We start from the raw sequence: 21,945 nt of genomic DNA, 5'->3' as shown, positions 1-21,945 counted from the left end.
CTTGTCATGGACTACTGAAAACAAGCCTATTGTCCCCTCAGAAGCCCCCAGGTTGCAACCACTGGAGGCAGGGAAGGAAGTGCCTTGGTTTAAGAGGAGAACATACTCATCCTTCATGGTCCACTGTTACATCTGATGTTGGCATATTCCTCACATCACTCTCCTTGCTGTTCAGCTCTCCTTGTTGAACAGGACAACCCCGGCAAGCAGCTCCTTGCTGCCGCAGACTGTAAGAGGCAGAGGACAGTCCTGGTCTCCTTGCCCTGAGCCGCGCTCCTCACCAGGTACCGCCCATCGGCGGGCAACTACAACAGGACCCTGGTGCTAACTTGCTAGCACTGCTGATCTTACAGACCAGACAGCCCCCAGGGAACAGATCCTAGCCTATTAAGAACTTAATCTCAGTTCTTGCCTTTCTGCCCAGCCTTCTACAGCCCAACACCAATTCATGCTCTCCAATAGCTACTGCCCCTCAAAGCCAGCCCCTTCTCCACCCCTGGGGCAGAGGCATGCGGTGTCAGGGGAGCCAGGCAGCTCCTCATCTCAGCACTCTGTGCAGCCCCTTTGCCCACTCAATGCAGCAGGTCTATGGTCAGGCTGAACGTGGCTGTAGCAGATGAAGGGTTTCCAGCAGAAGGCCTTTAGCATGACACAGGCTAAGGCACACAGAATCCTCTGCAACAGTGCCCTCAGCCTCTGTCACCTTGTCCATGGACCAAAAGGTAGAAGTTCTTGAGTCTCTCTGTTGGCCAGCCCAGGCTTGGTGATGGAAACTTGGGAAAGTTGCCCTGCCACTCAGGAAAGATGCCTTGGGAGTCCTCATGAGCTGTAGCTCACAGGTTGCTGCAAGAGTTGCCAGTACTTGGGAGCACTCTTCAGCAGGGTCTGCAGCATCCTCTGCCCTGCAGTCACCCAACCACACACCCCTCAGTGCAGCAGGGCCTGCCTTACCCACACTGGCCTCCATCCCCCATGAGGCACGAAGATGGTAAGGGCATACGGCAGCACTGAACAACAAACAGAGGAATGCTGGTGTGCCTCACAGCAAACACCAGGAGGGGCAGACAAAACCAAGACGCCACGGTGGTGGGAAGCCATGGAACTATGTAACAGAGGACACAACACAACTCAAGCCAGTTTCCATGAATTCAGTAATTTCTCTGTGTTTCCTCTTCACAGCACTGAGCCAGACCTTGAGAAATGGGAAAACATCACAAGTCTCAGCTCTTGTTTGCTTCACTCTGTAATCACGCTGGAGTTCCCCCGCATGTCTTCAAGCAGGTTACTGCTCCATGTACTTACCCTATGAGAACCATTCTCACAAGCTCTTATCTGAGCAACCAGAAACTTTCAGCAATAAACTAAGTTGTTCATATATTCTGTTTTCTTCTGTTGTATTTGCAAGCAGGGCAGCAATGTCTCAAGCAAATCAAATCAGACCCCATCAGAGCCCTTTGAAACCTGCCTTGGGATTAGTTTCACACTGCAACACACATACAGGACTTCTCTACCTGAAGTAGCTAGCTGTGCTATCGCTCAGAGCTGACCTACATCCCACTTGCGACAAGCGCAACAAACTCAGGGCACAGGCAGGACCTCCTGACAGCACTGCTTGCAATAATCTGAATTTGAATCCATGTGGAACATAAGAAGTTGGTGCTTCTCTCTCTCTCTCAACATAAAAGTAATTTAAACTAGGTTTTGCTCTCCCAACAAGATATGAGAGCACAGAGATCGGATGGTCCAGGTCTGCCCCCCACCATCTGTGCACAAAAGCAGTACTTGAGAGTCCTAGTCATGGGCAAGGGCCCACCGTGCCAACAGCTGTAAAACCAGCATTTTAACAGGTAGTCACGTTCTTTTACTTTAAAAAAAAATTCTGAGAGCTCATACCAGTTAGCTTAGTGTAGGCTTCCATGTCCTCCATTGCTGTAGAAATCTGGTACAGTTTTCCTCCAGAGCCTTCTATTTTAAAAAATTTGTCTGCTTTTTGAAAGGCTTCTGTAATCCTAGTTTGAGACAAAGTGAAGACTTAAGGATAGCACCATTTTGAAACACATTATTGGTCAAGAGTCAAAAAAGAAATGCATTAGTATGTTATAAATAGAAGACAATAGATGAAACTGCATCCCAAGCACACAGCAGACCCTGATGGCACCGCAATATGTCCTATCTCCATGCTGTCATTGCACATTTCAACAGAGTCTTTCCATTTACTGAAAACAGGTTCAGATCAGACCTTAACCTTCCTTCAATGAATAAGCAAGTCTACTTTGTTCTGCTTCAGACTACGAGTTTAACATTGCTTGGACAATTGCAGAACCCTGCAAGACAGTGACATGGTCACTCGGCTGCAATGAGGCTGCCTCACACATGACCATATACTTTTACAGACTCATTGCTCCGGGAGTTAACTGAGAGAATACAAAGTGTTGTGAAGGCAGAGCATCATGAACATGTCATATTTTCAGGTGGGAAAAACTGATGTTCTAAAGATCAAGTTCTTACAGAGTTCTCTGTACCTTGTTGTCATTTCCAGCTCATACGTTCATTTGGACAGGCTGCTATAATTATGGTAAGCCAACAACTAAATTTCTTGGCTGTTTTATTCCTCACACATAGGTACTGTCAAACCTTAGCATTTTTAGTCTGAGTTTTAGAGGATCACTAAACCAGGAGCTGAAGTTTATGAAATGAAAGCAGTCACGAATCACTCTTGTACTGTGTAATCCTCTGCATTCCTTTTTTCCAAACTCAGTAGATGGTTACTTGGCAGCCAAAATCCTAATGAAAAAATATTTGGGGATACTAGTATTTCTGCTTTTCAAGAAAAGTAAAAAGAATAATGCTATAGGGGAACTTCTATAGACATCAACAAGAGAGGTACAAATGCAGGTAGCCAGCTGAGTTGGTGCTGAACAATTCCTGCTGTGGCATTACATAAACGCAAAGCCAGGCCTCAGCTCAGCTACCGTAAGCTTGCTCATTACTTTACTCTGTTAGTATCCTTGCTCTATTAACCAGCCAGTTTGAGCTAAGCGGTCTCTAACTTGTAGATAAAGATTTGACTTCAACTGTCAGCAGTTAAAAAAGCATAAGCACACCCCCGTCCTATGCTTCCTCAGGGCTTTAGTAATTTTCCTCTAATTGAATTTCATGTGGAAGGATGTTGTTGTCCTCCTCTCATTTTTTTTTTAATCACAGCCTCCATGATACTCTAAGCACTGAGCCTTGCCACAAGAATTGGGTTACATAGCCCAGTGACTTTTATTCTATGTCACACCGTATTGATTACCTGAATATTCCAAACGGATATACAGTTTCAAGAATTTAAAAATAAATGGAATGCAAGAAAAGTAAAGTATAATACTTGCATTATTTCAATGATGTTGCCAATCTTATGCTGGTATGCTCGCCGGTGCAGGCAATTCCGTGTGTGGAACATATCATACAAATTTCCAACTTCCTGAATCAAAAAAAACCCAATCATCTTTTACTTTTGACATTGTCTTAATTGGAAAACTAAAACAAGGAATCAAATGAGTTGTCTCCTTCCATCTGCAGCATTGAACAGAACAGTTATTTTTCACAAATTACAAATTTTGAAACAGACTCAAGCTGCCATGGGAGAGCAGAGACCTGACAGCGACCCCAGGCAGCCTGGGCAGAGAAGAGGACCTCTTGCTCCTTTTGCAGCCCTTCACCAAAGCCACATTCACCTCTTGCTCAGAAGACGTGTAGCAGGATCACACACAGCTGATGGTTTTGTAGAGTCTCCCCTGGAAGGACCCGCCAGAAGCCCTTTCAAACAGAGGCTTTCTCTGTCCTTCCCTTCCTTAAACCAGTTGCTTCTGAGAACAGCAACTACTTCTTCCTCTCTTGGGCTGAAAAAGCATCCAGCAGGCAACCCCAGCATCCCCCTGCAATCCAGAGTGCTGCCCGAGGCAGGCTTTGCCATGCCCCATGTTCTCAGGATGCTGCTGTCCCTTGCCCGCACTTTGCTGCTGAGCATTCCCTCGGTTCACACACGCTGCTTACCTTGTCACGGGTACAGATATGCTTCTGGTTTTTTACTTCACAGACCCGAGTGAATTTAAGTAATCGGTTATAATCAAAATTATTCCGGATTCCTAGGTGATGGCAATCCCTAAAAATATTCCACAGAGAGTGTTTAACAATGAGATCATACTTGTACATACAGTAGCACTGTTTCAGTAGGAATTCATAATAAAAACAAAAACCATAAAATTTGTACCTTGCAAAATAATCCCATTTGTCAACGTCAATGCCATTTTTTTTGTTAGCTACTACCTCATATAGGAAACTTTTCTCCTTTTGTCGACCACGGTAGGGCCACTAATAACAGGGAAGCCGAGAAGAAAAAAAAAAAAAAAAATCAGAAACAATAAGAAATTAAAGTGTACCAACAATGCCAGAACAATTTTTTAAAGACAATGGGAATACACTTTGATTTTGCCTGTGATAAATATCCAACACTGAGGTAACAAAGACCACAAAGACAAGAAAAGAGCTTTCAGAAGCTGTCGGACATTAGAAATCCAGAACTAGGGCTTAAGCAGCTGACTTTCCAGAATATCAGGAAGAATAAAAACTATGTACACAAGTATCTCATTTCCCATTCTACTAAAGCAAAGCCTGCAGCTTTTGAAATGCCAAAAAAAAAAAAGCATAGCAACAAAGAGGGTAAAAGGTTGGAATCATTTAATCGTCAGGGAATTAGTTAAACCCACAAACATGTCACTGTCTTGCAGTCTTCTGCAATGAACTACACAACTTTACAGAACAGAGTTTTAAAACAATTATTTAGATGTTTTAAACAAAAATTGTTTAAACAGCCAGCTACTTAAACTCCTAACCAACAAGGGATAATTCAGCCATGAGGCAAACAGGAAATGAACGCCAAAACAATAAGATACAAGTTGCACATAAACATTATTTTCTTGAAAATTTAATCATTCTTCAGCTAAACAAAAAAATGCCATAAAGTGGCCTTGAAATTCTGAAGGTGGAAAAACACTGTATACAAACAGATAAATGGCTTTCATTTTATCTGCATTACAGAAATATTAAAACTGATAGGAATAAGAACAGAGAAGTGCATAAGCAGTGGGAAGAGAGCACATCATAGATAAAAATACCCTGTGCTGATCACAAAGAGCTCTGCTACTGGGACAATGTTCAGGACACCATTTATGTTCAATGCATAAACCACCCGTTGTTCAGGTCAGGACCAGAAGGCCTGCAATGCGATAGCATCACAGCCCAGATGCCTCATCAGCAGAGAAGCCTGTACTCTGGCAAGACCACCACAGTACAAATGACTGCCAGTGGAAGATCCTGCAGCCTAACACCAGGAGGGTGGCAAGAAGGTTGCCACGTTATCATGTATGACACTCCTTTTCCTGTTATCCTGCTGGAAAAGAGGCATAGAATCCAAACAAGGGAAAAAGGGCATTGGGTAAGAACCTGGCACAAGATCAACGGCAGCGGCAGGCAGCAAGATTTGTATGCAAATGAGTGCAAGTGGGTAAAAATCAATTTGCAGACTTTGTAAATTAATAACCCCTTCCTATAAGATCTCAGACTGAACTTTATTATGCTAAGTTCCCTATGTTTGTCATCAGAGTGCTGGAGTACACATGGGAGAACTACACACTACTACAGCAGAAAATAATGGGTAAGTGCTAACATTTGTGGGCGATTTATTTGGGACAACATACAAATTCTGATTAGGACCAGATTGTCATGACAGATCTCCCACTGACAGGTTCTTAATGCTGGTAGCAACTGAATGGGTGTCCTTGAAGAGATGACAAGAGCTGTAAAGTGTAAACTGAGGAGAGAGGACTTAATTCTTTCATAGAGTTGCAATGATTATTAATCATGATCTCTTCTTCCTTGCCTCTTGGGGCAACACATTTCTTCAAGTCTTATCCCTGCCTCCATGTTTGTTACTGCAATAAATCCAAGCATTTTGCTACTGTCATCAAAGCTGATGGGGCTCTGGCACTTGGGCCACGCTTTGCATTGCTCATTGCCTCATCTCTGCCATTTCTCAGTTTTGTTATCCATTATCAGCTTGTTACCCTAAACTATCTCCATGTTTTCTTCATACAGCCACCTGAAAACACGACGTCCCATCACCACCATCTTCAGGCATCCAGTAAACAGGCTGTTATCCTAACCTGGTCATTTAAGGTTGCCATTAAAAATTCAGTTCTACCAATCTAGTTACAGTGAATTAGGTTCACAAAATACAAATGACATTCTTAAGCTTTCCTCTAATCTGAAGACTTTATGGTAAGAACTTCTCAGGAAGATGTAAGCATGTAATGTAGTGAAGTTACCACCTCCTGCCAGGACTGTGAGAAATAAACACTACACTTCTCTAGCATCTCTTGTGCCAGGATTCTCAGAATTTCATGGGGCTGAAAATAAATAATAAAACATAGCAGAAAACATAGCACAAGCAAAAATTACCTACTCTTTCAGTAAAATTAAAGACACCTATTGGGATAACCACAGGACCAGTACACTAACTCACCGATTCCTCACAAGCGGTTTCATCTATAGGCCCTCCTATTTGTTCCTTGATGAAGTTCATATCTTCTTCCAGGACAAGACCATATGACTTCATGACTTCTTCTAGTTTATTGGAGGTGATCAGGTGCTCAAACATTTCAACAGAAGCATTTTCATGCTGTGAAAAAAACAAAACCAAAACCCCACACACTTAAATGTTGCATTACAAAGTTTAAGCATCTTTCCTGCAGTGTCACAGCTTTCTCCTAACCTAGCAGCACTTAGGTGATTTTCTGTTCATTTTGTATGTAACCAAAAAGGAAATCACCTGGTCTACAGAGTCCAGAAACACACTCTTCAGCAGAGAGCTGTTAATTTTGTATTTTAACAAACAGCAGTAAGACAGTTACAATGCTAAAAGACAAAATAATCATCTTCTGCAAAGCAGAATTGGTTAACAAATTTACTCTGCTGATTTTGCTTAGTAATTACAAGCAGAGAGGGGCCTGAAAGGACTGTTACATTTAATTCACAGCAAACAACCCTTGAAACTGTTCAAAGTTTCTGAAAGTTTGAATTCTAAACACTGTATTAAATATCCTGGCCTTGAACTACAATCTTAAACTGGAAAGGAAGCTCCCAGTTGGTATTTTGCATCTGTAAAACATATTCTGAAGAAAGCTCGCAATACACATTTTAAGGCGCAATGCTGCCTTAAAATGATCCGTGCAGTCCTAACAAATTCTGTCTCTTCAGAGTCACACTACGGGCACTGACAAGACCGAGACATTTCGTTTCTCCTCTGTGTCACCCAGCATGACACCCGCAGGAAGAGGACATGCGTACACAAACAGATGTCATGAAAGTACACAGGAGTTCAAGGGCATTTGTACTTTCAGGGAAGAGATACTGGTCACAAATATCTGCCCTCACTTACTTCTCCCCACACCTCTTTCTGCTTTGCTAGTAAGGCTCCATCTGCCATTGGCCATGCTGAGGGGGCTGATGTTCCCCAAACAAACAGTTAAAGAGAACAACAAGGAAATCATCACAAGATTAGAAGACAACATTCTGGTTTTTAATTATGCCATCAAAATGATGCAATAAGAAAAGGCTAGGTGATCACTATATTCTCACAAACACTGGCAGTTGTTAAAGATTAATTATTCTCCCTTTAAAAATTTCAGTTTTCTATTTTTACTTTAAGAGTGAAAAGCCTACCTTCCACTTCAAATCTGGACGAGTGAGTGGAATAAATCTTCCATCAAACATGTGTGAAAATGGCCCATGACCTTAAAAATAAACATTACACAGGTTTAATCTGAGACACGGTTGTCAGTAAAAATATTTTGAGCAATCTAAGGATCTGGATTCTCTTGTATTTGAATTGATCTTGACATCATCTATGAGGAAGATTCAGCTGTAGCGAGTACACTTGCCTGAGACACCTTAAGTACTACTGCACTTAACATAGCCAGTTCCATTACCTACACCACAGGCAAGCATGCAGTAACACCAAGAACATTAATTACTCTGCGCCAGCTCTGAAGAAAATAAGTAGTTTTAAAATAATCGTAACAATTTTTGAAAGGGCCACTAATTTTCACTCTCAAATGTTTTAAGAGACCTGAGTACATCACAGAAGGAAGCAGACACTTCAGCCACTGAGGTCAGAACTCTAAACACCATAGGGAAACAAGACAAAAGAATGGCTAAGGGTGGCTACAGGTTCACCAAGTGGAGTTGCCTCCGCAGCTGTACTCCGGACCAAACAGGATAAATCCTGTCTCGGAATACGGCCATGCACCGAGCAGCCCAAAACAGCTCTCACGTTCTGATCTCACGGCCAGCTTTTCATCCAGGGTAGCTTTCAAAGAGCAACAAGCCATCTCAAGTGTTGCTTACCCAAATCATGACAAAGCCCAGCAATTTCTACACAGAGGATATCTCGCTGGGTTATATCCAGTTCTGGTTGTCTCTCCTTCAGGGCACGAACCAGACATCCTGCAAGGTAGCCCACCCTGTTGCAGGAGGAAAAAAAAAAAAAAAGAAAAAAAGAAAAAATAAATAAAAAAGAAAGTGAATATAGTAGTGTTTTAGGCTGAACAGATAAAGAGCAGCTCAACTATTCTATTTTGCTCCATTAGGTCACAGCCCTTGTCTGAGAAGTAGCACACAACAAATACTCAAACCCTGACCTGCAAGAGAGTCGCAGACAAACTATTTCCTGTAGTAGAGTTTTAGTCATCAGTAACACATTTGAAAGCAAAAAAGCATGAGATACTGTGCCCAAAACATGGAGACAACGGCATCCTGCAGTATTTCATAATGCACAGCCACGGAGTAACTGAATCATCCTTTGACTTCCAGTCAGTGCAACTGCAAAGGTCCACAACAGTCACCAAAGCATTTTGTTCTTCCAAATCGCTATTTCAACAATAGCTTATGACAATTATTTCTCTTCATTTCATTCATTTTAGATTTGACATTTAATGTCACTGAATGGGACCCTCTGTCCTCATTACACAAAAACAGCAGAAACGAACATATGGCACGTCCTCCTATAAACTGTTTATAAACTCTACACCAACTTCCTTTTCTACTTGCCTCAACAGTCCCCCTTGCAGAACATCTTAAAGCAAGACAAGGTTTTATATGACAAGGTAGTATCTTTTATTAGACCAAATTTTACTGTTTGGTGGTTTTTTACTAGACCAATAAGCACACAAAGCTCACTTCCATTTTAACACTGTAGAAATCTTCAAAATTATATACAAGTTGAGAACAACTGTCCTAAATTTAACTATAGAGATTAATTGAACTGTTTAAAAGAAAAGGTTGTTGATACCACTGGAGTTTTCAGACTCCTGTTGTGAAAGCTTTGTTTATATCCTTCATATTTTTGCCTTTTCAGGTTTACCAGATGCAATCAATTCCAGCTTGCCTCACTGATTTGACCCTTTTGCAATAGTCAGTTGCATCTTGTTAGTGTCACAGAGCAGGGGCAGAAGCCAGACTTACTCCACAATATTTCAGCACTAACAAAAGCAACTTTAGGCTGGGCAGATCACCTGAACAAAAAACATTGACTAGTTTAATTTCTCTGCACCTTGGGATATACCTTTAAAACAAGCTTAACTTTGTCATTAATCAGCTTCTCTGTGGAGTGTGAATGACCCAGCAACATTTTGGGAATCGTGTCCATCATCTCTTTCTGTTTAACTTACATTACAGCTAACAGCCTGACAATCTACCATCAATCACGTAAAGCACACATAACTACAAATGCAAAAACATTACAGATAAAATGGGTTTTAGCTGTGCTGGACAATATAAGGGGATTACAACTGTCTGGCAAGTCATTTATAGCAGCCCTGGTACCCTTCCCAGGTTTATGCTTTAAAACTCAAATTTTGACCAGGGAGAACATAAAGCACTCGCAGTCTTTAATTAACATCTTTCTTAGAAGAAGAAGGGGTGGGGGAAGAAATCTAACATTGATCCATCCTGTAGGTTTCTTTATCTGTCTTTATTAAATGACGTTCAAGGGAACAGCCCATAATCACACAGGATATCCAGGAACATTTGTGAAACCAAAAGTGCCACCATAGCAGTTTTCACCAATGCTCAAAGACAGCAATGCCCCTCGGCTGGCACTCCATGTTAGTGGAACCAAACTCGGGGAAATCCAAATGCAAGAGATGCGCATGCAAGACAACATCACCTTACCCTATAGAGTGTTCAAAGCGGTTGTGAGAGGCTCCTGGAAAAACAAAGTAAGTGCCACCCAGCTGCTTAATGTATCGGAGGCGCTGAAACTGAGGTGTGTCGATGATACGAACAAGAAGGGGATGTATTTCAATGTGCCCATGAATTGGATCGTTAAAAACCTACAAAAGCCAAACAATAGTGTAATTAACATTTAAAATTTGACTTTGAAAAGAAACGGGCACCAAGGTAAAGGATATCTAGAATGGTCAGGTTTTGGTGGGAGAGGGTGATTGTTTTTGTTTTCTCCTGTAAAACAGCCACATCCTGCCTACCCTATATCAAGATTTATATTGGAGAACTACTTAAGCATGACATCAAAAAAGACAAAGCTGCATATTTCAGAGGGCAAGGGAATTCAAGTCAAAATCTCTGAAAATGTTATCTGCGCCTGTGTAATTCCAAAACTTAACACTTGAGAAAACCGCTGTCTTTATTAATCTGCTATTCCAGTTAAAGCAGAATACTACAATACATATCTGAGATATCCAATAAGAAGTATTTGGTTTGACATTGTTCATGCTTTTTAAAAATCAAGTGAAACGTTTGCACAGTGGAGATTAGGATTCTTACCTTTTTCATAAAACAAAATGCAAAACCCAAGATAACTGAAATATGAAAGAAGTACTCCCTGATCATCCCTAAGCACGCGTTTTAAGAAACATCTGAGTAACTACAGTGACTTACTAGAGAAGGTAAACACACACATTTAATCCATGCCTCAAAACAGCAGATAAAACCATTTCATCACATATATCTTGGTAAAATACTGAGGCAAATAAGGTTTTCCTGTGTTGCCTCTACTCTCGGTCACTGAGCTGACAGGGCTCTAGCAGATGTACAGACTACTAAGGAATGTGTGCAGCCCTGGCCCAAGTTAAACCAACATACACCACTGTGAGAAACTGTTGGACATGGAAAACAGTGGAAGTGAGAAGGAGTCTGTTAACCAAGGCCTGGGGCTAAACTAATAAAAAAAAACAACAAGGGGAGGCTCTACACAAAGAGATGTGAAAGGGGAGCTTCTCAACACATTTCAAACAGCTCATCTGCTCATTCAGTCTCTCACAACCGCCAGGTGCCCACATCAACCTCTTAGCTTACGATTTTAACAACTATTCTGGTTAATGTGGTTTTTCAAAGACCACCCACTATCAAGGAGAAGGGCTCAGAGTTTGCTGCTCTGCAAAGGCAAGGCACCAGCTGGCATCACCAAGCCAAAAGGAGGGGAAGCAGAGAGACAGTGCTGCAAGTGCCGGCGGGGCCCTGGAAGCCGTGTCCTCCCAATGCGGCGCTGGGGCTACCTTCATTACGTCCACGTGCTGCTGTCGCAGTGTGTTCAGGCAGGCCAGCACTGCCAGTCTCTCGGCTGGGAGGCTAGAAAGGAAAGAAAGACACTGAGAGCAGAGTTTGCAATGCACTTCCCTTTACAATTAGCAGTACACATGAAATTACTTGCGCAAGTCCATATTACTCTGATATTCATTGACTATTCTATGGAAATACACATTTCTGCAGCTTTTTCAGAAAAATATTGAAAGCATTTATCCTTCTAAAGTCAAGTGTAGAAGGAAGAGAAAAAATAGCTACAGAAGTTGGCTGTAAAGCAGTCTAAGTGCTTCTCCCACTTATACAGAACCAAGAAATAGAAACATCAGGAAATACACAATTTTTTCATCTAAATGAAAAGGAATATAACAAAAAGAGAGAGAAATAAACCCCAAGAAAGACAAGTGATGCAAATGAAAAACAGTTGCTCACCACCAACCGACCGATACCCAGCCTGTCCCCCAGCAGCGGCGTCCCAGCCAGCTTTCCCCTGGTTTATATGCTGCGCATAACGTCATAGGGTGTGGAGTAGCCCTTTGGCCAGTTTGGGTCAGCTGTCCTGGCTGTGCCCCCTCCCAGCTTCTTGTGCACCCCCAGCCTTCTCAGTCAGCAGAGCATGAGAAGCTGAAAAGTCCTTGACTAGTGCAAGCACTACTTAGCAACAACTAAAACATCAGTGTGTTATCAACATTATTCTCATACTAAATCCAAAACAGCACTATACTAGCTACTAGGAAGAAAATTAACTCTATCCCAGCCAAAACCAGGACAACCATTTGTATAAAAATTTCTTTCAGTCAACTCTGTATTAAAAGAAGTTTAATTTTGCCAAATTAACTTGAATTTTACATAAATTAATTTCAATTCCAACAGCAGAACCTCTGGAGTTTAAAAGATGTTCTAATTTTGTTGAGAACTGATTCTTCTATTTCCTAAAGATATTTTGCTGTCATTTCTAATAAATTATTAAAGGTCTCCTTCACAATACACATGTAAACTTTCAATGCAAGTACTCTGTTGTAGCCACGGTAGTCTAAGAGCACAGGCAAGACAAGTCTGGAGGGAGAGATAACACACTCTATTACACCCACTTTTATTAACTCTGTCTGCAAGCCTTGTCCTTGAGCAAAATGGTTTCAGCCTCAGTACGACAGCAAACACTTTATCACGAGAAAGTACCATTTGCTGCCCTTTACACTCTTCAGCAGTCAATCACCCTGAGATCAGTTTTACATCAGTCTTTCAATTTAAACTTTAACAGAAAGCAGTACTATAAAATGTCAACTATTAGCAAAAAATACTGCTTGATGTACTACACCTTTTCATCTGAGTCATTTAACAATTCACAATCCACAAAACATTAAACGCATATGATGTCTGAGCTGCTGGTGAGTATCCCTGTCCCTAACAGGGAGCTCTTGGGCTGCAGCCTCTGCTGCTCACAGACTGTCACAAGTCTTTAGCTGCTCCCACTTGCAAGCAAGATGAAAAGCACCAGTGGTGATGCTCAGACCAGCCTGTTACTTCACATCCCAAGCAGCTCAGTCTGTAGGGAGTCACAAACCCCCAGATACTTACAAGGGAGTTCCTGAAAGAGCCCATGATTTACAGGGCAACAGAAAGCAGCTACCACTGAGGACAAGAGGAGGACCACCTGCATCTGCCCATCCTTTTTGCTCTCTGCTAAGAGACGATGAACTTTGGCATGGTGGAAGAGCCAAGGAACCCTTCTGCGGCCAGCAAACCAGAAGCTTGTACACACCTATCCTGACACTCCCAGGAAAAGCAACTGCAACTGCTCTTTGAGGTCTGTCCTGAAAATGGGACCAAGAATATCAACTGCTGCTTATAAGAAACGTGTAACCTTTCTGACCATACTTATGGCTACCTCAGGCAGGACTAGAGCTTAGGCTGGTAAGCAAGCACCTCCATCACCACCCTCAAAAACAGTTCAGGGACAGCAAAGTCAGAAGCAATCTGCTTCTAGCCATCTACATTCATTTTACTTCTGTGGAGAAGTTCTCTCTCAAGTCACTTACCTAACGTGCAGAACCACACCTAGACTAGAGCATCTTTGCTCCAGCAGACTTGAAAAATTAACACCCAAACTTGATGTAGAGAGATGACCCCCATGTTCTTAATTACAACTGAGGTCTTCAGTGGATATCTCTTCAAAGTACGCTAATAATAGAGATCAAACATCACAGGCATGTTTTTGAATGAGCTGTAATGCTGCAAGAGGTACAGTAGCACCACCATATAGTCACGCAATAGACCTCAGGTAAAAATTGCCCAAAAAGATACTCTGGGTCACGCAAAGTACACAAGGTAGGACTTTGTGACATTTTTGAGAAGGTGAGGCAGTGCAAAGCAGCACCCAGCGTTAAGTGAGGGACAGCACTGCTGAGTACAGGGCACAGCCTGTGGGTTTGAAGCACTCGATTGTACTTTTAAATGCCACAAAAATTCAGGAGTGAGGAGAAAATTAACTGGAAAATAGCCATGGGCATAAGGAGGAAGGCGTGTGGGCGCCTACCATCTTGAGAAATTGCCAATGACTACAACTACAGGAACAGCAGAGAAAGGACAGCTCTGTACTAGTGACAGTACAGACAGTACATACAACTACCTATGCAAACAGTGTCCACAAAGAGCATAGCCTAATGTGCTGCTTTGCTCCAGAAACTCACCTCCAGCAGGGCTGAATTAAACGGTGCTAACACAGCTCTCTGCACTGTATGATACATCTGCTGGAGTCACCCCGGGACAGATCGGTGCTGCACACGGGCGAGAGAGCGGCAAAAGGAATAGGCCCGAGCAGGGAGGCTAAGTCCCCACCTGACCTACCACATCAGTGCCCAGCACATCTTGTCATCTGGCCCTGCCTCCAGGAACACTAACCCTCGTTTTGGGTTTGGCCCAGATGACAAAGCACACTGTCAACACAGTCCTGGCATGACCTATCACCTGAATGTTGCACCAGAGAGAGCTGTCTATCCTTCTTCAGATAGGAAACAACAGCAGGGGATTTTTCACCTGGTGTTGGTGGTGAAACCACCATGGGAAGACCACCTCAACCAAGAGATTACACACAAATCATGTGTTCGTACTGTGGTTTTCCAGGGCTCTGCAGGCATAGTTCCTCCAACAGCCAAAGCAGCAATACTGCTGGCTGTCTTTGAAAGGGTGAGAACTGACACTTCCCCATCCACTCCCCTCCACCCCTCCCTGCTTTGCTCACACCATCCCTCATGCCGCAGGTGACAAGGATGAGAAAACCCCTTTCCCCATACCCATTAGGAACTTAACCACCCCAGAGAGGTCAGACAGACAGACTCATCATCCTTATTTAACATGCAGCATGCCATACGCCACACAAAACATCCACTTCCAGGAACATGAGAACGCATGGGAAACCCACAGCACTGCCTCCAGGCCCCTGTCATCCTGAGCTCTCCCCACTGAATGTCCAGGAATGGCAAGGAACTAAACATATGCATTCATTACCGTCCTGTCACAGAGAAATGATGGAAGTTACTGTAGGACACAGCGTGCAGTGGAAAGATGCATGCAAAGGGACCATTATTTAGCGCAAAGTTGAGATGTTTTAAAAAAGCAGAAGGCTCTAGCAATTTCTCTTCCAACTCACATTTTCCGCTTAACAGAAACAAGATGTCAGATCTCATCGAAGGAAACACCTTATAAAAGAAAGCCCACAAGCATGTCATTCCATACCCCCAGCACCATCCACTCTCCATATCAACTGAGAGCTCTTCACAGACGTTTGAATCCACCACCTGTACCACACACTTAGAGGACTTCCTCGCCACCCCATCCTGCCTGCCAACATTCAGCACTAACAGAGCCTGACGACCCGCAGAGCAGCCTGCAGGTGTCCGGTGTGTCCAAGCATCTGTATGGGCGCTTGATGCTCAGACAGCCAGCGACGTACTAAAAGCAACCAGCCTCCTGGTAGTCTCTAAACAGAAACTATACAGCCGCTTGTTATTTCAATCAGACAACTACCTTATGCTTCAGAAACCAATAAAGCCTCTAGCCGCCTTCCTCATGATATCACACCATTTCTATCTGCACACTTCAAACAGCTGCAGTTAAAACCCTTCTTCCAAAAAAACCAAAAATAACTTAATGAATCCTGCCAACATCTTACCTACTCCAAATCGCACCCCTTCTCCCTTGTCATCTTGAGTCACACCAGCTCTTCTTTCTCTACTGATGGCCACACCCAGACACGCACTCTTCCCACTCACCCTTCGCAAGTTGCAAGCGCAGCCGGGATGTCTTGATATAATAGAGATGGAGCCCTTCATCCTCAGCATGGTGTTAGCTCTGACAAGCTTTCAGCCAAGGAGCCAACCTGCACACCAAAGTACTCAAAATTCCCAGCAGACAAGCACAGCTCTGCACTCGTGTACGCCTGCCAGATAACCACACTCCAAACTGCCTTAGGTCCGCTAACCACAACATTAGCAAATAGCTTGAGTGGAACAGTTGGGTTTTGAGAGAAATTTGGAGGAAACAGCATAAACAAGATTAGCAAAGGAGTAAAGAAAAGACAATCAAAGATTAAAAAGCACCAGGAAGTATGTGGTGAGCAAGCAGGCCCACATCCCAGGAGAGGTGAGCAGGACTGACCCCAGTGGGGCAGAGAAGGGGCAGCGGGGGCCCTTCAGACACGTAGGATGACAGGATACGTTTATACTCTCTTCTGTTTCAGAAGAGCAAGAAAATATATTCATCACCAGAAAAATTACAGCATTTTTGGGACCAGTCATTTCCCTCACTGCTAGGAACAATCCTTTACATGCTTTAAGACAGCATTCAGCTTTCCTGTACTCGTGGCAGGTGACTGCTACTGAGCTGGGAGTAAGACTTTGCCAGACTGCCCGCTCCCCACAGCCAAGTGCTGTGGCAGCTCACAGCAGCCACTGAACTCCACCACTCGCCCACAGGCCCGTATTCTGTCAGGAGACACAACAAAATCTCTTTTTCCCTAACAGTCCACCCTATTGTAGCAGGCGCAACAAGTCCCAGCAACTACTGCAAGATCAAAATTTCAAAGCCTGGGATTTGTCTCAGGGAGATGGGTGAAACCCAGCCTCCACAAAGCAGTGCCTAACTCGCTATTTTAAAAATTGTTACCAGAATCAGAGCAGCATTAACTTTAGGCTGAGAAGAAAGTTCTCATCAAAACCGCTGGAGTTTACACTGGTGTTCCCATTAACACTTAAAAGGTTATTGTGCTACTGGTGGTATTTTCATTAAAGCTTTTCAAATGGATCTTTTTGCTTCTCATGGTTACTGGGCAACTAGCTTGTATGCTCTGGACGGCACTGGCTGTGCTGGGATCAGCAGCAGACCTGGTGAACTGTTCTGGAAGAGCTGAGACCAACCACACAGAGCCCGTTCCATCACGTACACCCACTCTGACTGTGCTAACATCCAAGCTCTTGGGCATTTGGGGTGGAAACGGGGCAAAGCCATCCTGGTAGGTCAGGAAATGTCTTTCTCCCAGCGTTCGCTCTTGCAGACGGGGCCTGGAGAGGCAGGGACCCTCCGGCAGCAGCTCCCGCGACTCGCACGCCCTGCAGGGACCTCACCGCGGTGAAGCCCCTCGCTAAAGGTCCTCCTCCCGTTTTGAAGGGGAAACCGTTCCCGAGGGCGGTAGGGACGCCCCCAAGGGCCGGTCACACCGGCCAGCGCCGGGTCAGCACCGGAGGATCCGGGGGCTCACCCAGACAGGGCGCGGGCCGCCTCGGGGGGCTGAGAGCCGGGGCTGCCTTCCACCGCCCTTCCACCCCGAGGCCTGCCGCGGCCCGGGCCCGCGGGGGCGGCTCTCACCAGATGCGGGTGACCTCGAGGGCGCAGGCCGGCAGGTCCAGCAGCATGCTCCCGGTGACTCCGCTCTCTGCGGGGGCAAGCACAGCGTCAGCGGCGGGGCCCAGCCGCCCCGAGGGGCTGCCCGGCCCCGGCCCCGGCCCCGGCCCCGGCCCGCCGTTACCTCGGAAGCGGCGCAGCAGGCTGGGATCGCCCACGCCGCAGCGCGAGAGGTGCTGGCAGAGCCGCTCCGTGTCCCACAGCCGCGGGTCGCAGCGGTCGCTCTCCGCCGCGGGGCTGCGGGGCCCCTCAGGGGAGCCCTCGCGCCGCGCCCGCTTGGCGGGAGCCGCTCCCCACGCCGCCGCCGCCGCCGGGCTCCCCATCCCGCCGCCGCGCAGGCGCAGCGCCCGCTCCGCTCGGCGGGGGGACCGGCGCCGCGGTGACGTCAGCGGCCAGCGCTGCCCCCCGCCCTGCGCCGGCGGGCGCGAGCCGCCGCCGCCGCTCCCAGCGGCCCCCGGAGCGGAGCCGGGCAGCGTCCGCGGGCCCTCAGCGCCCGCCTCGCCCCTCGCGCGGCGGGGGTGGACGCGGGCTGCAGGGCTCGGTGCGGGCCGGGCCCCCGGCGCGGCGCACGGCCCCGCCCGTGGGGGCGTTTGCCGGTGGCGCTGGGTTGCGAGCCGCGGGCGGAGGCGGCGGTGCTGACTCGGGGGGGCTGGAGAGCAAACCGCGGGCAGAACGGCCCCAGGCACCGGCGCCCTCCGGCCCGCGCCCCGCGGCCGCGCGCCCGGCCTCCCTGGCACCGCCGTCACAGGCGCTGCCCGAGGCGCCGGCGCCGCCGATGCTGACAGCCGGCAGCCTCCTCGCCGCGCTGCCGCGGCCCTTCCCCGTACCCGTTCCCTGGCACCCTGCGGCACTGGAGCACCCGCAGATTATGAACGCTGAAAAGGTCAAGTAGCTCGCAGTGACCTGTTGTTGCCATCTCTCGCGCGTCCCACGTAGGAGGCTGCTTTCTGCCACAAGCCATTTTTCACACAAAAGCGTAGATCGTGCCAAGGGAGCCATGGAACGGGCAGGGCTGCTGGAGCAAGATGAGCGATGCTCCCCACAAGGGCAGGTTACTGTGAGGGATTCAGACGTAAATACCTGGAAACCAGCACCAGCAAGGCCCGTTCATCATCCCAAATCCCAGCTCGGTCACAAACGTCAGCCTCCACGAGGGTGCTCCCAAAAGACATGATGCCACAACACTATTGCCCTCGAACAATGCTACCGAAGACACCCAAACCCAACTTTTTCAACATCTCGTTCCCAAGACATCACAGGCCATGAAACCAGATGCACCCCAGCTGCCAGACTCTCAGTTGCTCACAGCCATGACAACCGGGCACCACGGCCAACACAGAGACACGCGTGCTGATTTCCAGATATCGTGTCCAAGTAACATCCCAACATCCCTGAAAACAGCTCTGCTGCGAAAGGTTCTGTGTGCCACAAAGACTTTGGCTCCCAAATACAGACCCCACAGAGTGCAGCTGGCAAAATCCCCGCCGCCATCCCTGACAGTCTTCTCAGAGATGCACCTGCCGCACGTGAAGCGCACACCTCGGTGCCCCTGATGGACTGGATATTTGCACCAGCACAGCTTGAGCCCGCTCGCTGTTCCCAGCGACCCCATGGACTGCAGTTGTGCCAGGCACCTCCTCCTTGCAGACAGCCTGCTGCTCCGCTGCTGTCACCAGCACCAACAGGGATGTCCCAGGAGATCCAAACCCCCACACACCTCTGAGCTCCCCCCATGCTTCAGCAGTTCTGCAATGCCCGGCACAAGCTGCACTTACTGCGATGCTGCAGGGGCTCCCCGGGGGGAAGGTTACACGTTATCCCTCAGCAGTATGCACACACGTGTTGGGTTTACATGGCAAGGTAGCAGGGGGGCTGCAGGGGTGGCCTCTGTGAGAAGACACCAGAAGCTGCCCCCATGTTGGGCAGAGCCAGCTCCAAGACAAACCCACTGCGGGACAGCTGCAGCTGGGAGAGGGAGGAATGAGAAAATCTGTGAAACAGCCCTGCGGGCACCAAGGTCACAGAAGAAGGAGGCGGAGGAGGCACTCCAGGCACCAGAGCAGAGATTCCCCTGCAGCCCGTGCAGAAGCCTGCGGTGAAGCAGGCTGTCCCCCTCCAGCCCACGGAGGACCCCACACCAGAGCAGGTGGAGATGCCCTTAAGGAAGCTGCGGCCCATGGAGAGCCCACACAGGAGCAGGCTCCTGGCAGGAAGGCCCACGGTGGGGACCCCACGCTGGAGCAGGGGCAGAGTGTGAGGAGGAAGGAGCAGCAGAGAGGAAGGGTTACAAACTGACCCCAACCCCCATTCCCCGTCCCCCTGCGCCGCTTGCAGAGAGAGGAGGTAGAAAAGTCAAGCGTAAAGTTGAGCCTAGGAAGAAGGGGAGGGTGGGGGGGGAAGGTGGTTTTAGTTTTGTGTCTTATTATCCTACTCTCTTAAGTGGCAATAAATTAAATTAATCTTCTCCAGTTCCAGTCTTTTGCCCATGACGGTAGCTGGTGAGCAATCTCCCTGTCCTTATCTCAACCCCTGAGCTTTCTCGTCATGTTTTCTCCCCCTGTCCTGCTGAGGAGGGGGAGTGAGAGTGCGGCTGGGTGGGCACCTGGCAGCCAGCCACGGTCAACCCACCACAACACATTTCTGGGAATTGCTGTGGTCTCGTCACAACTTCCCCACCACAGTTCAGATGTTTAGAAAAGAAAAAAAAAAAGAAAAAAAAAATCATCATCTTGATAACAAAAAGCCCTTTCTAGTTTTTTCTTGAGGTGTCCATATGGAGCAATATGCTACTGTCATGCTACAGCAATTTGCTTTTGTAAGTGAATATTGTGCTTTCTCACTTCTCAGCTCTTGTTAGGAAAGTGCACTTAATGCTTGCTGCCTGTTTTTCATTTGGCTGAGAGTCTTTCTCCATCCCCTCTGAGTCTTGCCGAGATTTCCATCAACGCTGTGCCCTCACCCTCGGAAATGAAACTGCCTGGCTGAGAGCTAGTCCCACCCATTTAGAGGAAACACTCCTCTTCTTGGAAGGAGCCTTAGGAGACAAGAACAGGCCAGATCCATTAAGGAACATGACTGTATAAAATAGCCTCACACCTTCTCCATTCCCCCTCTCCCACACAAGTGACACACAGATGTCACTGGTGCTTGTCCTTTTAAGAAATAATTAATCACCTGTCCATTCCGTGCCTCTGACAGTGTCAAAAACTGCCCTGTATAGCTCAACACCCAGATCATACCTAAAGAGCTTTTTGGGGGAGGGGACCGAGTTGAAGGAGATGCATCCTATCCACAGGCCCAATACATCTGGAGTACTCATCCAAACAAAAAAAATTTAAAAATTCAAGAGGGATCTCATTGCATTTGTGGCCTAAAACCAGCAAGGGAGGAATACCCTGAAATGGCAGGATGTTCTTCTTGGATCAGTGCAAAAACTGCTATTACAATACCAGACAGACAGGGTGGAGGGTTACCGGTTTCACCCTCACTAGTAGGAAGAAAAAGAAAATACAATACTACACTAGGCAGGGCGTTGTTCTGAGCAGCACAAAGTCCCCGGCAACCAAACAAAGCATGTAAAAAAGGGGAAGGAAGGAAAAAGCACGTGTTCAGCTTCGCACTTGTTTGTGTGCACCAGAGGCAGCCTGAACACCCTCCCAGCCCCTCCCGCTGTGGCACGCACTGGAAACCCTGGTCTAGCTCTAGACATGCAGCTTGGTGCAGAAACCCAAAATGAATCCAACAGAAGCCCCTGGGATGACAAACAAAAAGCAAGGCACACGTTAAAAGTCAGGATGAAGAGGGATTATTCCTGCGTAGGGTCTCATTTTATTTTCTTTTCACTTTACACGTTTCTAGTAGCACTTTCCTGGTTTCGCCAGACTCCGTGAAGCAGCGCTACAAACGCACCGCTGGAAGGTAGCACTGCCGAGGAACTGAAAGTTCACAGCAGAGCCATCCGTGACTTGGCACCAGTTCCTTCTACAACCTCATCTGCTTGAGCCCCGTATTTACACGTTAACTAGCTGAAATTCTTGTGACTGAACTCTTGCAAAGCTGTTTTTCTGTTACTGGGAACCACGATGGACGACACGTAAGAGAAGGCAGAGAGGATCCTTGCAGTAAAGCTACTGCAGCTTAAGTTCACTGTGCCTGAGCTGAGAGGCAGCACCTGATTTGGGCAGCGCTGCCGTGGAGCGCATGCACGGGGTAAACTGGGCTCCCTTAAACCAAAGCTTCCCCGTTACTCAGGTGTATTAACCTTCAAGACAAGGCACCACATGAGCCCCACACCCATCAGCTCTGCCCAGCTTTCTAGCTCAGATGGAGCAGGGCAGCTGTGAACCCTGGCTGCAGGCAGGTTGGGAACCGCAAGCGTAATCCACCTCTGACTCACCTCCCGTCTAA

At 46.8% G+C, this 21,945-nt stretch overlaps 1 protein-coding gene across 2 annotated transcripts in view; it reads right to left on the bottom strand.

Moving 5' to 3' along the window:
• The window catches only part of SAMHD1 (SAM and HD domain containing deoxynucleoside triphosphate triphosphohydrolase 1), a 28,083-nt gene extending 10,222 nt beyond the window's left edge, over positions 1-17,861 (bottom strand). The window contains exons 1-11 of one of the 2 annotated variants that reach the window (XM_075516924.1): positions 17,663-17,861; positions 17,503-17,569; positions 11,616-11,688; positions 10,273-10,433; positions 8,449-8,564; positions 7,765-7,835; positions 6,566-6,721; positions 4,256-4,356; positions 4,039-4,147; positions 3,375-3,466; positions 1,894-2,009 (exon numbers count right to left, since the gene is read on the bottom strand). In XM_075516924.1, the coding sequence (XP_075373039.1) occupies positions 1,894-2,009; positions 3,375-3,466; positions 4,039-4,147; positions 4,256-4,356; positions 6,566-6,721; positions 7,765-7,835; positions 8,449-8,564; positions 10,273-10,433; positions 11,616-11,688; positions 17,503-17,569; positions 17,663-17,861 (1,261 nt within the window). Of the gene's footprint in view, positions 1-1,893; positions 2,010-3,374; positions 3,467-4,038; positions 4,148-4,255; positions 4,357-6,565; positions 6,722-7,764; positions 7,836-8,448; positions 8,565-10,272; positions 10,434-11,615; positions 11,689-15,811; positions 17,431-17,502; positions 17,570-17,662 lie in introns of those variants that run through there. The other variant, XM_075516925.1, reaches the window with a different exon arrangement.
• Positions 17,862-21,945: the final 4,084 nt, after the last annotated feature.

Source organism: Mycteria americana, chromosome 14, assembly GCF_035582795.1.
Source record: "Mycteria americana isolate JAX WOST 10 ecotype Jacksonville Zoo and Gardens chromosome 14, USCA_MyAme_1.0, whole genome shotgun sequence".
NCBI classification, from domain to species: domain Eukaryota; kingdom Metazoa; phylum Chordata; class Aves; order Ciconiiformes; family Ciconiidae; genus Mycteria; species Mycteria americana.
This window is presented reverse-complemented; position numbering and strand designations above follow the sequence as displayed.